This window comes from Desmodus rotundus, chromosome 7 (genome assembly GCF_022682495.2).
Source record: "Desmodus rotundus isolate HL8 chromosome 7, HLdesRot8A.1, whole genome shotgun sequence".
Classification (NCBI taxonomy): Eukaryota; Metazoa; Chordata; class Mammalia; order Chiroptera; family Phyllostomidae; genus Desmodus; species Desmodus rotundus.
The window spans coordinates 72,205,343-72,220,045 of record NC_071393.1 but is presented as its reverse complement, the minus strand read 5'-3'; the positions used below and the strand labels follow the sequence as shown (position 1 = coordinate 72,220,045).

At 40.6% G+C, this 14,703-nt stretch overlaps 1 protein-coding gene across 2 annotated transcripts in view; it reads right to left on the bottom strand.

The window, feature by feature from the left end:
• Positions 1-4,171, bottom strand: part of SPRED1 (sprouty related EVH1 domain containing 1) — a 134,661-nt gene extending 130,490 nt beyond the window's left edge. For both annotated transcript variants that reach the window (XM_024568384.4, XM_024568386.4), the window contains exon 1: positions 4,038-4,171. In XM_024568384.4, coding sequence (XP_024424152.1) covers positions 4,038-4,069 — 32 coding nt within the window. In that variant the 5' untranslated portion in view covers positions 4,070-4,171. The remainder of the gene's footprint in view (positions 1-4,037) is intronic.
• Positions 4,172-14,703: the final 10,532 nt, after the last annotated feature.

Here is a 14,703-nt window from a genome sequence, read left to right as displayed (position 1 = left end):
TAGTTCTATTTAAATAGAGTATTTTAAAATAGTTCTGTTACCCAAAAACAACCTCACAATTTTTTTAATATCTATTTTACCATCTAGCACCTTTTAAAAATAGGCACAAGGTCTCATGTCCTTATTCAAAATTGGCAAAAATTTCTTTCTAGAACTGGAGAGACCATTTCAAGGTATAAGCATTCTCATACACTCAGTTTTTATTTTCTAGAGGACAATTTGGATGAAAGAATAAAATCAAAATTTTGCATCTCTTTTAACTCCATTCCTAAAGTATCTCAAGGGAAAACTATAATATACTTGGATGAAGACAGAACTCAGGATCAAATGCAGCACTGTTCAGAAATATCCAAAAATAGTAGATATTTTTAAACCAATGTATATCATATACTGAATATAATGTAGCCATTAAAGTTATAGTATTCTAGAAAGAAATGACATAAGAGTCACAAAATATTAAGCTATAATAGTATCTACTGCACAATTCCATTCTGTTGAAAATACATGTATATACCCAAATCACATAATACATGGGTAAAGCATTTATTGAAGTGCTTGGCACATAGTAAAAAATCCAGTAAATGAGTATGATTCATCAATATCATAGGAAAGGAAAGACATGCTTATATATCAAATGTTAAGACACTATCTTAGTAGTAGAAATGCAAACAAATTATTATGTATTCACTTTAAAGGCCATTTTGTACATTATCTGAAATAAACTAATACTCCTGAGTGGAGGAAATTATCTTTTTTAAACTGCACTTTTAATTCCTTTCCAGTTCCTACTGAAGGTTGGAGAAGAAAAGCTGAATTTTACCAAGTCTTACACGTACTAGATCCTTCACTAATTCTTGGTTAAATATATACTCACAATCAACTTCTGGAACCTTTCTCTCTCTACAAAGAACTTATTTCAAATCATACGGTATGTAACAAGAGGATTTCAAAATGAGACTTCTGAAGGCCTTACTGGATTTTACCATAATGGCTAAAAAAGGTTATTTTAAGGTTTCTCAAGATATTAGTGATTTTCACTTTTTCTCTAGTTTCAAATCAGGTGAAAAAACATTCAAGTGTTAAGAACAATCTCTACTGTAATTAAATTCCTATTAATTTTGTCTTTTAAAATAATGAGAAAAGAAAAAGGGAAAAAATATACATAAAGATTTTATAAATAAAATCCACATTACAGGGCAGCTTTAAACTGTGCTAAGGCTTCAAGGGTATCTGCCATAATAATCTCTTGTTTCTTCATAATATATATAATTATAAATAATAAATTGCCATTTCAAAATGTTACTTTATATATTAAAGATAAAATACGTAAGTTATCGGAATAAAAGCTACATTCCAGCCCCAAACAGGTAGCTCAGTTGGTTAGAGCGTCCTCCCAATATGCCAAAGTTGCTGGTTCCATCCCTGGTCAGGGCACATACAAGAATCGACCACTGGATAAAGTACACATAAATAATTTGCATAAATTATTGCAAACAGTGCATAAAAATAAGTGGAACAAATCAGGTTTTTTCCCTCTTTCTCACCCCCTCCGTCTCTCTATTCTGCTCCCCCACCTCCTCTTTCTAAAATCAATACATAAAATTAAAAAAAAAAACAAACAAAAAACCAACCTACATTCCAAAGAAGTTCACTATGGTTTGCGTAAAGCACAATGTTGCCCTTAATAAAACTGATTACTGGATGAACACATCACTTTCTAATATTTAAAAAAAAAATAAAAAGTAAAACCCCAAGAGTTTGTCTCCATGAAGAGTCAACATCTAACAGCAAAATACTACATGCTGAACATTTTTATCCTACAAAAACTAGCATAACAAAGCTCCAAGGGAATAACTTATCAATAAAGCAGGATAAATATGTAAAAATAGAACTCTAAAAGTCTGGGTGAATAGAATTCTAAAAGTACAATTAAAATTTTAAATTAAAAAAAAGAAAAAGACAAAGCAGCAGCTCTCCCAGTGTTTAAAAAAAAAAAAAAAAAAAAAAAAGGCCATTTGGTGCTTCAGATATCAACATCTCAGAAATTAAACCACTGGGAATATTTACTCATTTCTTTGTGTAACAGCACACTGATATCGTTACACCAAAAACTTGCACTCTGAACTTGTCTATGGCAAGTATCACAAATAGAGACCAATTAGAAACTGTATTTTACATTGTGTGTCAATTCACATTTCTCATTTGCTTTTCTGTTAGCTGCATCCAGCTAAAGAGGTATTCAGTATTTTACTTTAAATATGGTAATTAGTCTTTTCCCAGCTCTAAAACAAACTTGACATTTTGATCCAAGGTACTTTCTTAAAAGATACTAATAAAAATTATCGTCATTCCGTTCAAAATGTTTTGCAGCTTTTCTTCTAACTAGGCGTTATCTGAGGTACAGTACTTCTCGATCTCTCTGAAAGTAGGTCTAATCTGCGGAAGGCAGTGAGACAGTGTACTGCACTGTGAATGGACAGCCAGGTATTTTATGAATGGAGGCGATCACGTGATCCCAGCACCTCCCAGAACTGATATTTCCCACATAACTGTGTCAACATTCTGAGAACAAGGGTAGTTATTTGCGGGTGCCTATGTTTTTACTTTAACCTATAACTTCGAATTCTCCTTACTTACCGAACTGAAAAATCTACATGAATATAATTAAGCTGCGCATTTTTTTCTTGGGAAATCCTTTCAAGATGTCCAAGGTGATGGATGTTTAATTATTTTTTTATGAATGAAGAGTGTGCTATGCAAATGAAGGCGATTCACAAAAAAAGAGAGAACATGGCGGCCACTTCTGCTTCTAGACTGCACTGACACTGCAGCAATCTACCTTCTCCCACACCCGCTCATCAGAAGCGTGTGTTGGGGGGGAGGAACGGGAACGAGAAACGCTGGTTGCAATTTCTCAAGCTATTTTATGTTATTAACAGGCCTAGGCTTTGGACTTTTAAAGTTCTCTCCAAAAGGTCTGACTGGAGGAATGCACTTTGTTTAAAGAAATGCATCCTAGGACTAGCCCTTACTCACTTAACTCTTTCCAACCCTCAAAAGATAAAACCTGAATTACAAGAAAACGTATGCTAGTATCTTGCATGCAATTAAATCGCGTCTCAATAGAAAACTGTCACCGCACCATTATCTCTCCAAGCAGCTGTTACGTTAAAGCAAAATATGTAAAAGGCAACGTATTTTGTTTGTAAAATATAAGGATTGCCAAAATAAAATCTTTAAACGGGATGCTCTAGAAGTTAACCAATGAAGTCATCAACATGTTCAGCAATGTAAATACTGTTAAGTCAACGTCAACGGTGTATTTTAATATAGCTAAGGGATGAAAACTAACATTCAGAATTCTTCTATGCACCTGAAAAAGGCATGTCCAATGTTCACAAAGGTAAAATATATTAGTTCAACATCTCCCACACTCCAGGTGTCTTTACCCTATTGAATTCTAAAAATGTTCCCCTAGCCCCATTTTTTACAAAAACCTTACAGGTCACAAGTTTAAAAAAGGAGGGGTGGGGGTGGAGGCTTAATCGGTATTTAAGAGTCACTGACTCATCGAATTAAGATTCAAGAGCAGTTTGCTGCAAAAGGTGCTCCCACACGTTAGTCTGCAAGTGAAACAGCTATAAAGGAATCAGGATGGATATTCAGGGTATGCTGATTGGCATGTTAAAGTGAAAAAGGACAGGCCAAAGGTCTTCCAGGCAAACGGGTAATTTCTATCCTGCCTCCATCCATCCATCCATCCACATTACTCCATCTCCTGGACCTAAAATTGCCGTCCAACCCCAACCCTCAATACCCTTCCCCAGAAGTAAACTACTAAATGGGGGGTGGAGGGTTTGCTGCCATGAAATTAAAAGGCTAAAGAAATTAAATGTTATCTGCAGAACAAGATGCACCGAACTCTCTAGGGTTGCAAGCTTTCCGGCACCCAGGTCTCCGAGGGGTCTAGGGGACAGCAGAGGAGGGATGGGCGGGGGGGTGGAGGGATTGGAAATCAAGATCAATGAGGCGCTTACTCGTTGTCAGAAGTCGCCGTCTCCTCGCTCATCTTTCCCTCACCGTGATCCGATCTGGAGATGGAGGAGCAACAGTAGGCGGAGGAGCAGCAGCACCGAGGGGCAGGAGGCAGCGACGGCCGGGGGGGCGAGGGGGCAGCGGCTCAGGGGCCTCACCATGGTGGATGCCTCACCCAGAACGGTGCCCCCCCAGCTGGGAACCCTGGCCACCCCCGCAGGGGGGTGGCGGCAACAACCTCCACCGTGGCGACCCCAGCGTCTTCCCTCGCCTCAGTGCCCAGCCAAGTGATCCGAGGCGGTCGGTGAGTGTTCGTGGAAAGGAAAACAGAAAGGGGGGCTGCAAGGTCTGACTGGAGAGCTGCTCCTCCCGCCACTGGGGTGGAGTGCGCCGGGGTCCGGCAGGGAAGGACCGGGCGAGCAGGCGGGCGGACGAAGAAGCCCGAGCAGAGGCGGCGCTTCCCTCAGGGATGCGGCGAGGAGGAAGCAGAGCTCGGCTTGGTGGGGGCCGGCACAGGGGTGCCGAGCCCAGGCTCCAGGCAGCGGCGGCGCGGTCCCACCAGAGCCCACCCCACCATCTCCCGCCTCGCTGCAGGCTACCCGCTTGGCCCCCGGCAGCAAGTGGGGCGGACCTCAAGAACGAGCGGAACCGGGCGAGGGGCCTGCGGTGGCGGATTCCTCCAGACACGCTCCAGCCGGGACGACTCCAGAGGGGGAAGAGGGGGCGGCGGGAGCGTGTGCGGCGGTAGCAGGCAAACCGATTGCTCCCACCCGGTCCTACGAAAAGCAGCCACTCCCGAGGAGCAGGGTTCCGAGAAGCAGCTTGAGATCGAGGAGAGCGGCCGCAAGTCCCCAGCCAGCCGGTGCCCAGCAGCAGTTCCGCGGGCCAGCTCCTCACCTCCCCACACCCGCCAGAGGGGAGTCGCGAGGGGGGCGGCGGAAGCGCTCACGCCGCCCGCTCCTTCCGCCGCCGCCGCCTGAATCGGGGGCTCCCGCAGGAGGAGGCGAAGTAGTCCCTGGCGACTTCTCCCGGCCTCCGGCTTCCCCCGAGGGCCAAAGTGACCACGGGGGTTTGTAGAGCAGAGTGCCTGGGGTGTGAGGGCGTGTGGGTAGGAGGACTAAAAGCTGCGGTCTCCGGGCGAATCACTGCAACTCGAAGTCGTGTGCAGCATAGCAAGTTTCAGGAAAGTAGTTCCCTCCTCCCTTCATTTCCCAAATCGTTGTCGAGGCACTGAACGGGGAAAGGGAGGAGGGAGGCGGAGGGATATTCCAGGCTACGGACTCGGTGTGCGTGCGCGCGCTCCAAACTCTTGGCACGCGGTGAAAGGGGGCGGGGGTGTGAGCTGCACTGGGAACTGCTTGGGAGGCTGCATTGTTGCGGCACAGTGCTCCCAGTTACTCGTTTTGGAATATCTAAGTTGCCTGAACGAAGAAGCTAACATGACAGTGTGCGCAAGGAGAATATTGGAGGCCACTCTGATCTGACGTGTGTATGTGTGTATATGTTGTATGTGTGTGTGCCTTCTTGCAAAGAATGGAACTGGCGTGAGTTCATCTTTAGTTGGTGGGGGTTAGAAGAGGGACTGTACAAAGAGAGCTCCGCCTGCTGTCCTCTGCTTGCATTGCTGCAGTGTCCTAGCTGCTTGCACGGCGGGCGTGTGTGTGCGCGTGTGTTAGAGAAAGAGTTGGTTTTAATACCTTGGATCCTTAGTGCGCAAGGGGTATGCTGTGCAAAGCATTCATCTCCGAAAGCTAGCATGGTTGTTAATGGAGAACCACTTCCATTGAAGCCCAGGGTAGGCGTGTTACATGAATCTGGCGCAGCCAGAAGCACAGGAAATAACACCCGCGGCGAGAGAGGTTGCATAACTATAGCGCAGAAGATGCTTCTGTGGCACGAACTCCTCTGAACGGAGGCGGAACGAGAATTGAATAGGCAGCTGTCACGTTTGCTTTGTTAGAGGACAATGTATGCAGTCATCTCAAAAGGTTTTTGTACAAAAACCTGCTTAGGTTGCAGGCTGGAGTATAGGGGCTCCCGAACCAGAGGACTCTGAGCCCCTGGCTTCGCAAATTCTATTATCTCTTCTCTACCTAGAAAGCCAGTCTATATATGATCCGGCCTGGGGGACTGAATACTAAGGGGGCTCCAGATTTTCTGACGCATCTCTTCTAGGTAGTCCATCTAGCTCTGTGCGCAGTGCTTTTCTCTTCATTCTCAGGTTTGTGCAACCTGCGAATGAAGGTTGGTACTCCTGCCACGTTGAAGGGTGGAACAGTTCCTGAGGAAGAAGAAAGTGGGAGAACCTCCCATACAAGCCAGCACTCCTTCATCTGTCTCCAGGAAGTTTCAGAATTGCTGTTCTCAGGAGCGCGTACACTAGCTTGTTAACAGTGTTTTGCCCATAGTAAGTGCTTAATAAATGTGTGGTAAATGAATAAAGGAGCTAAACCAGTCAACTTAACCCCCTCCCCCCAAAAAAGCATTCTGTTAATTTCTGAGGTTTCTTGCTTCCTGCCTCAGCGGGAGCAGCATTGTCCTTACTCCAAGTGAGGAAGGGGTAATGTTAGTGACAGGAAGGGGTGAGAGGATCTGGGATAATCAGATCTTACCTCTGTTACCTCTGAACATGAGATTTTTAAAAAATCTTGTTCCTACTAAGAACCTGTAACTGGGAGTGTTTGTTGGTACTGGCCTGCTCTCCTTCCAGTACTGCTGACTGCTTCAGCTGCTCAGATTTGAATCAAGTATCATCAGTTAAAATTTGTGTTCTAGACAAGTTACTTAAGCTCAGCCTGTGTAAAATGGCGATACTAGTACCTAATTCACAGAGTTGTATGATTAATAAGGTATGAATATATATATATACATATATATAAATGGCACTTAGAACAGATCAAGAGCTCAGTAAGTCCTAGCAGTTACTATGATTGTGTAAAATGGAGATAGTAAACTCCATGACAGGCAGTGGCAGTTGTTCTGAAGGTTTAATGTAGAGCATTCAATGGCCTTGTTCATTCAATAAATAAGTCGGGCCCTTTTTCTATGTACCACTCTTGCTAGACACATACCCCGGCCCTTAGTAAGTCATCAGTAAATGATAGTTCTCAGACTTATGATTATAAGTAAAAGGAACATTGGATCCCTTGCAAAACCTCACTTTCTTTTGAAAAACTTTGTATCTGAAATTCAAGTGCATTAGGGAAATTATCAGTAACAGGCTTTGGGAGAAGACACGAAAACCATTTTGGTTGTCATTTGCAAGGCATTATGCTGTCCACTTTCACACACAGTGACTACCCGAAGGGGAAAGATATCATCAACAGCCTGAATTAATGCTTTTAAGGTTGTTCCCAACCCCATGACCAAGACATAACCCCCAAAGAGTTCTTTTTTAAAGTACTGTAAATCCTCACTTACCATTGATAGGTTCTATGACTTTAAGGGAAACAATTTATAACAAAACCAGTTTTACCAAAGGCTAATTGATATAAAAAGAGTTAATTTCATGTGTTATAACAAAATGGCATTGAATAAAGTGTTATTATTTGAGGACCAGCTGTACACTACAAATAGGGCTTTAATGTAGACTCTAGACCTGGCTCCAGACATTGTGATCACAGATCTGTAATGGGACTGACAAATCTGTTTGTGTTTTTTTGTCTTTTTTTCAGAAGTATGCCAGGTCCTTCTTAGCATTCACAGACTACTGCCTTTCCTTGCAACCTCTTGTGTCATCACATCTCCAAACACATCTCTAATTTAAGCCTCTTCCAACAGAACACACACACACACACACACACGCACAAGTATATCTTAGGCTAAGGTAGATACCGGTCAAGGGCCAGAGAACTGGTTCAGCTGAGGAAGATGGAGTCAACAAGTCTTGAAAAGCTATGTGAGAAGATATATAGGTTAAGATTTCACCTTATGTTCCAACTCCATTCAGCTGATTGAACAGTAGTCAAGAAGGATTCTGTGGCCATATCAGGGTCAGAAGAGTAAGGGACCCTTCCTTGCATTTGCTCCCATGTATTTTCTCAGGAGGGTTTGTGAGAAGGAGCTGGCCACAATAGCTTGTGCTTATAGGTGGCTCTTAGTACTACTGCCATGAGGTTAAGAATTAGCCACAGCCACTTAACGCTTAACCTGTTACAGATGATTAATTATCCAAGCATCCATAGGCCATGAGCACAATTGCCAAGTAATTGTCACTGTAGGAAATCATCAATGTTGAGAAGGTACAAGTGCGTTCTGAGTTCCAGGTAGGTATCATACCAGAGTCCACAAGGACCACAAAGTAGCCTGTCCTCATGGAGGCACTGGAAGAAGGCATGGAGCTCTCCAATGGAAGGCTCTCTCCTTTCCAGACAGACCACTTGGTCCATAGTGATCATCTTTCTTATGAACTCAGAATTTGTCATCTCTAATTCTTCTTTTATTTTTGTCTTTACTATTTTGAACCTGTGTTAATTCTCTTTCTCTCTCTCTCTCTCTCTTTTTTTTTTTTTGCTGTTTAACTTTTTGTGAGTTTATGTTTGTTTTCCCAGTTACATTTTAAGTGGCTTGAAGGCAGAGGCAACATTTTGTATTTTTTGGTGTTCTCATCAGCATTAGTTTTAAGTAATGGAAGCTGTTCAAGTGCAATATGATGCCAAAGCTTTGTGCATATAGATATAAATGAAGCTGTAGAAGCCGTACTGACTGACACTGTGATGCGAGTCAGGAGCCCACGCTGGCTTCCCATTGTGACTTGGACACCACTGCAGTTCAGCACTTCACTCACATCGTGCCTTGCACTAATAAGCTCTCAGCAGATATTCGTGTACTTGAAAAAGCCAAAAGAGGAAACAGCCATGCCAACATTTGAGGTTCTCACAGAATATAAAATACATATACACAGTTCCATTTCTAAGTCTACCGTTAACATTCCCCCTTAGCAGTTGTTATTAAAGTTTTATATTGTAAAACTGTAGTTAATATGTGCCTAGATCAAAGAGAATACTATTTTCATGCTGTACTTTGTTTAATGAATGATTTTTTTTTTCATGTAACCAGTCTCTTGGCTAATGAGCTCTGCCTCTCAGTGGAATTACTAAATGGTAACCATGTTTCTAAATAGTTTCCTTGCCTCTGGCATGAGTCTTTTTCTATATCGCTAGGGTTTCCATGTTCTTCTAAACTAATATAGAGTGTAAAGGAGAAGTATGCTATTTTATTTTTTTCCCAAAGGACTACAATTGTCGGTCTGGTAGTATCCGGTGAGTGTGAAATCAGTTTACTTTTAATGCTATAACTGCCTTTTACAGGAAGTTTCCACAAGATTACAACCAGTACAAGGGAAATGAGCAGTCTGCAATTTCCTTTATTTTCAGTATAATCTTAGCAGGGAGGATGCTTACTAGGCCCCACACTACTGAATAAAGCACTCCTCCCTTACCATGGTTCTGGCAAATAGATTTGGCATGCTTATTCTTTGCAGGTGAGATCCCATTACGAGGCAAGACTTCCAATACCATGTGCAGGGAACACCAAAGCGATACACAATAACAGCAACAAAGACAACAAAGTGTCTAAGCAATTCCTTGGGTTTTGTTTTAAATATGGCATTTGACTTCCTTTTAGTGAGTAAAAATAATTAGCCATTTTATAGGACTGTAAAACTTGGGGCCCTCAGGAACTTACCTTTCTAACACCCTTGCCCACTAGGTATTATTATCAACTCCAATTAACAAGAGAATTAGGAACTAAAGATCAGAGAGCTTAGGTGACTTACTAGAGGTTACACATTAGTAAGGATGTGGCTAGAGCTCAAACTCAAATTTTCTCCTTCAAAAGCCTGTGTGTGTGTTAGTATTATATATAATTTGTCTAAGATGGGATCCTTGGTGGGATATTCTCCATTTCAAGTCATTATTACTGTGGAGGATGACTTGGCAGGAGTGCGGGAGAGCCATACTTTAGATAAAGAGAAGATTAAATCCTTGCCAGTTATCAGCTGCCTTCTGTGGGCCTCAAGCAGTTTATGAAAACCTCTGGTGTCTCTTTTGTGGATTGGTAACTAATTCTAGGGCCTTGATGGGAAGACTACTTCCAGTAGGAGGCAAAAAACATCTAGTCGTGTTGTGGAATTCTACCAGCTTTGATGATCCTGGTAGCAACGAGCCAGCCCTGCGGCCATTTAAATTTATTTTCAGTTAAATAAGATTAAAAATGTTCTCTTGCCTTGGGTGGGTAGCTCAGTTGGTTAGAGCGTCATCCCCATAGGCCAAGGTTATGGGTTCCATCCCTGGTCAGGGCACATACAAGAATCAACCAATGAATGCATAAATAAGTGGAACAACAAAAATTGATGTTTCTTTCTCTCTCCTAATCAATGAATAAAATTTATTTTTAAAAAAACCTTTAAAAATTTACTCCACAGTTGTACTAGCCACATTTCAAGTGCTGAATAGTCACAGATGGTTCATGGTGACCATATTAGGTAGTTCAGATATAGGCCAGTTTCGTCATCACAGAATATTATGTTGGGCACTCAGATGTGTAGATGTGTTGCTGTAAACAACACAGGTAGCTGTCTTATTAATATAGACATCTAACAACGATTATGCTCCCAAATATGTACATGTCAGATTTGAACTGGGACACTGTATTCCCTCTTTTGACCTCAGATTGTCTTCATTGCCATCAACTCAGGGTAAAAGGAAGGATAATTTCATAATTAAAGTCTCTGGTAAACCTACGGGACATATCTATATTGGGAAGCATTAATTCATCGATGTATTTATTTTATAAAAATACTTTAAATGTTCATGTTGAGTACTGTAAATCCTTCCTATTGAAAGCAGCAAAGCTTCACCTGAGAGCTTGTTAGAAATGCAGACTCTTGGACTCCACCCCAAAATCCCTACAACCCTACTCAGTTATAATCTGCATTTTTACAAGATCCCCAGGTGATTCATCTGCACATTAAGGTTTACGATGCCCTGCTGGAAATAATCTCTTTCTCTCTAGTAGCGGCCCTACCTAATCTTGACTATGTATATTTTTCTTCAGGTTTGTCCAACCCTCAAGTGTATAAAAGTGAGAAAGACCTACCATCATTTCCAGCTCTTTTCCTGGCCCCCCTCAAGAGGATGTTTGTTCCAGCTGGCTTTTAGCCTCTTCTTTCTGGTCTATCATTTAGACCACTGAACAGCACTTTGGCTCTGCTCCCTGGATTAAACCTAGATGACTTGAGGGCTGACCCTTCTTTCCCACCCCTTCCCATATCCCTCTTTTCTATCAAGTATCCCAATTTTCCTTTTTTAAAAAAACCCTGTTTTTCTAACTCTCTCTTTCTGACTTATTGAAGAGTTCCTCCTCTTCCCACTCTGCAACATCACACTTTAGTAGGATTTTATCATACTTTATTAGGCATGTGGAAAGCCTGGTAGTTCTACACAACCCTCTCAGGGAGTATTAAAACTTTGCATTTTGTTGTAACTTCTGTTTGCTCTACTATAGTTTAAAAACAAAACAAGACTTAAGGCCTGCCTTTTACATATGACATTGACCCTTCCAGACCTCTATCTGTGTTGGCAACGTGTGTGCATGTGAGTATACCTAATATATAGTTGAACAGTTATAATGGAAGGAATACACACATTTAGGTGATAGAGGTTATATGTATTATATGCATTATAAAGGAAATGTTAGTATTAGAGTAAAAAGAAAGTCATTTTTATTATCTGTGTTGTATAATACCTTGTGCTATATAAATGTTTCCTTTCGGTTTTCCATGTCTTCCTAGATATTTGGTAAAATTTTGGAGACCAGTAAAAAGGCTGTTGCAGGGGTCTGTATAAAAGACCAGTTTGGGCACTAGTCGGTGCTGGAGAGTAGAGGAGGAATACCAGGATATTGGCACCTCAGTACTGATCGTTACTTTGTTCTGGAACTTGTGATGAGTGCCCAAACCAAAGAGTACAAAGCAAGTGATGAGTGCTGAGGATGGGCAGTGTGGTGACTCATACAAGGTCTACCAAATGCAACAAGTCCTGAGCAAGCACCCAGTGCTGAAACATTTTTTTTCTTGTCAAAATGTGACGAGCACAGGGTTTGATGAGTTCTGAAGGTGACAAGTGCCAAGGCATGACTGTATTAGATACCAGAATCCTCAAGACTACTTTAGCTACTGGGAGGCCTGCTCTCTGGAAACTTGCAGTGTAGCTGGAGAGACATGGAAAACCAAAAGGAAACATTTAGAAAATACAAGATGTTGTATGAATACATGCCATGACAAGTAATAAAAATAACTGCTGTTGTTCCCTCTAATGACGCTAACCTTATTAGCATTCCCAAATATGTCCATTGTGGAATCCTATGATAATAGCTTTCATATCTTTGTATGATAAAATCTAAAATATACACCACCCTGAAAATTTCTGTGCTTAAAATTAGTTTTAAACTTAAGTTCCAGTGACATGTGGCCAATCCTAACCTCACCAAAAAGAAATATTTTCATTCTCCAAAAAGTTTGAAATTCTAAGACAACACTGACTTAGAGAATGCCACCCTCACATCTAAAGTGCGTTATCAGGAAGCCCTAAAACACTTCACACCCTTATTGTCTTCTGGGTTTGAGCCGATCTTTGTTTACTTCAAGTTTCCTTCCTTTGTTGGACCATGCCTGTCTTCCTTCTGGGTCTCCTGCCAGACTGTGCCAAGGACTTAGAGCAGTCTCTCTTTACTTGCTTTATTGTCTTTGCTTATTTGAAGCATATCTCCTGGTATTTTCCATAAAACTTTTTAGAATTGATATGGGAGGAAAAATTGCTTCGTACAATTCTACAGCCTTTAGTGTAGCCTGCATCTTGGAACTGTTATTCTTGGTATATTCCATGATACTATTCTTAACTATGTATTTGTTTAATGTCTCCAGTTATCTGTTATTTCCAAGTTTTTATTGAACCAAAATATTCATATGTATCAAATTATTTTTGTACAATAACTTGTAAAGTGAATGTCTGGTAAGTGCTTATCAAATGTTATTTTATATGGAAATAGTAATTTATTACTCCAAAAGGACAACTTTTAATTTCTGTTTTCAACTTATGTCTTTGGATCTCCTACCTATTCAAATGTGTAAATAACATTAGAGATTTTGCCAAGCTTTCATTCAAATTCATAAATTCTATTTATGTATGATTCCAGTTTATTTTTTCACTTTCACATGTCTACAGTGTCAAATTTCCTTGGAAATCACTCAAAATGTAGTTAATTTAAAGGTGATTGTTTAGCACTTTTACTTCAGATATTGGTGTTTTATAAAACCAATAGTAGTCAGTAAAGGATAGAGAAAACCTTCAGAAACCATCATTAGAATTCACTAGAGAGTGGTTTAAGATCAACTCTCAAAGGATCCATCTTCAATAAAGTTACAGAAGATGTCTACATCAGAAATATTAACTGATGGATTAATTTTATGTGCTGGGCCCAATAATAGAGATGGAATTGAAGCAGTCCTTGATTCAAGAAACTTATGTCTAGTAAAGAAGAAAATTGGTGAATTGCCATTACCATGGTAAGTGCTATGTGAGTTATGAATGAAGTGCTATGGGAGCAATCGATTTTGCTTCACATAAAACAAGATGAACAGTAGGTGAGTTACCTTTAAACATCATTGTGAAACATAAACAAGAACAACGAAAGGAAAAGCCATTCTTGAAAATGGCTTCACCCATGTGTTCAAGAAAAAAAATGTAATACAAAAAAAAAATGGTGATGGTTGTATAACTTCACCCTTCAAAGGGGCAATAGGAGCCAAGAGAGATTTAATAAATGTTTGGTTCTGTTTTGTACATTTTTGTATAACAACAAGGCCAAAGTGCTGAAGATGAAACCCCATGAGGATAAAGCTTTCACAGCCACTCCCTACCCGTCAGCCTATTTAGATGTTACCCTTTTCACCAACACCTGTCTCATTTTCCCCAGAGTATGTTACCATACAGTGACCTGATGGATTGTGTATGTAGGTGGTTTATTTGTTTTCAGTTATGTTTCTGGTAGTTAGTGTATAGGCCCTTTTTGGTATATTTGAGCAATCTCCTAATTAGTACCTATATTCTCTGAGAAAAATGATCTTTAACATAATGCACCTCTTTTTGATTGCCAACACAAGAACTCTGTGGTTGCTTTCTGTGTGCTAAGCGCCCAAGGTCACCTGTTCTCCTTCTTTTCTCACTCATCCCAGTGCAGTTTGGGGCCTTCCACTTCTCTGTCTTTTATGAATGACACATGTACACATTCTATACTGGACATTTTGTTGTGTTTATTTGATTACAAAAAGTGTTCTTAGGTTCCTGTGTATGTTTTGAATATCAAATTAACAAAACAGGGGCCTTCATTTCTAAAATTTTTTTATCTTACCCAAATTTATACTATTATACCCTCAACAATATTGACAGAAGTTGCTTCTTGCCTCCTCGATATTTGAGGGAAATTCATGTGGACATGGGTCATCCTCTACACCTTTAAAAAATAATTTTAAAAAGCATAAAACAATATCAAGATGAAGAAATCTCAAGATTTATTGTACCCTTAGCTAAATATTATCATGAAATAACTGTTACTAAAATTCTCGTGTATAAAACATTATTATCAGTGGGTTATTGTGTTTTCTAAAAA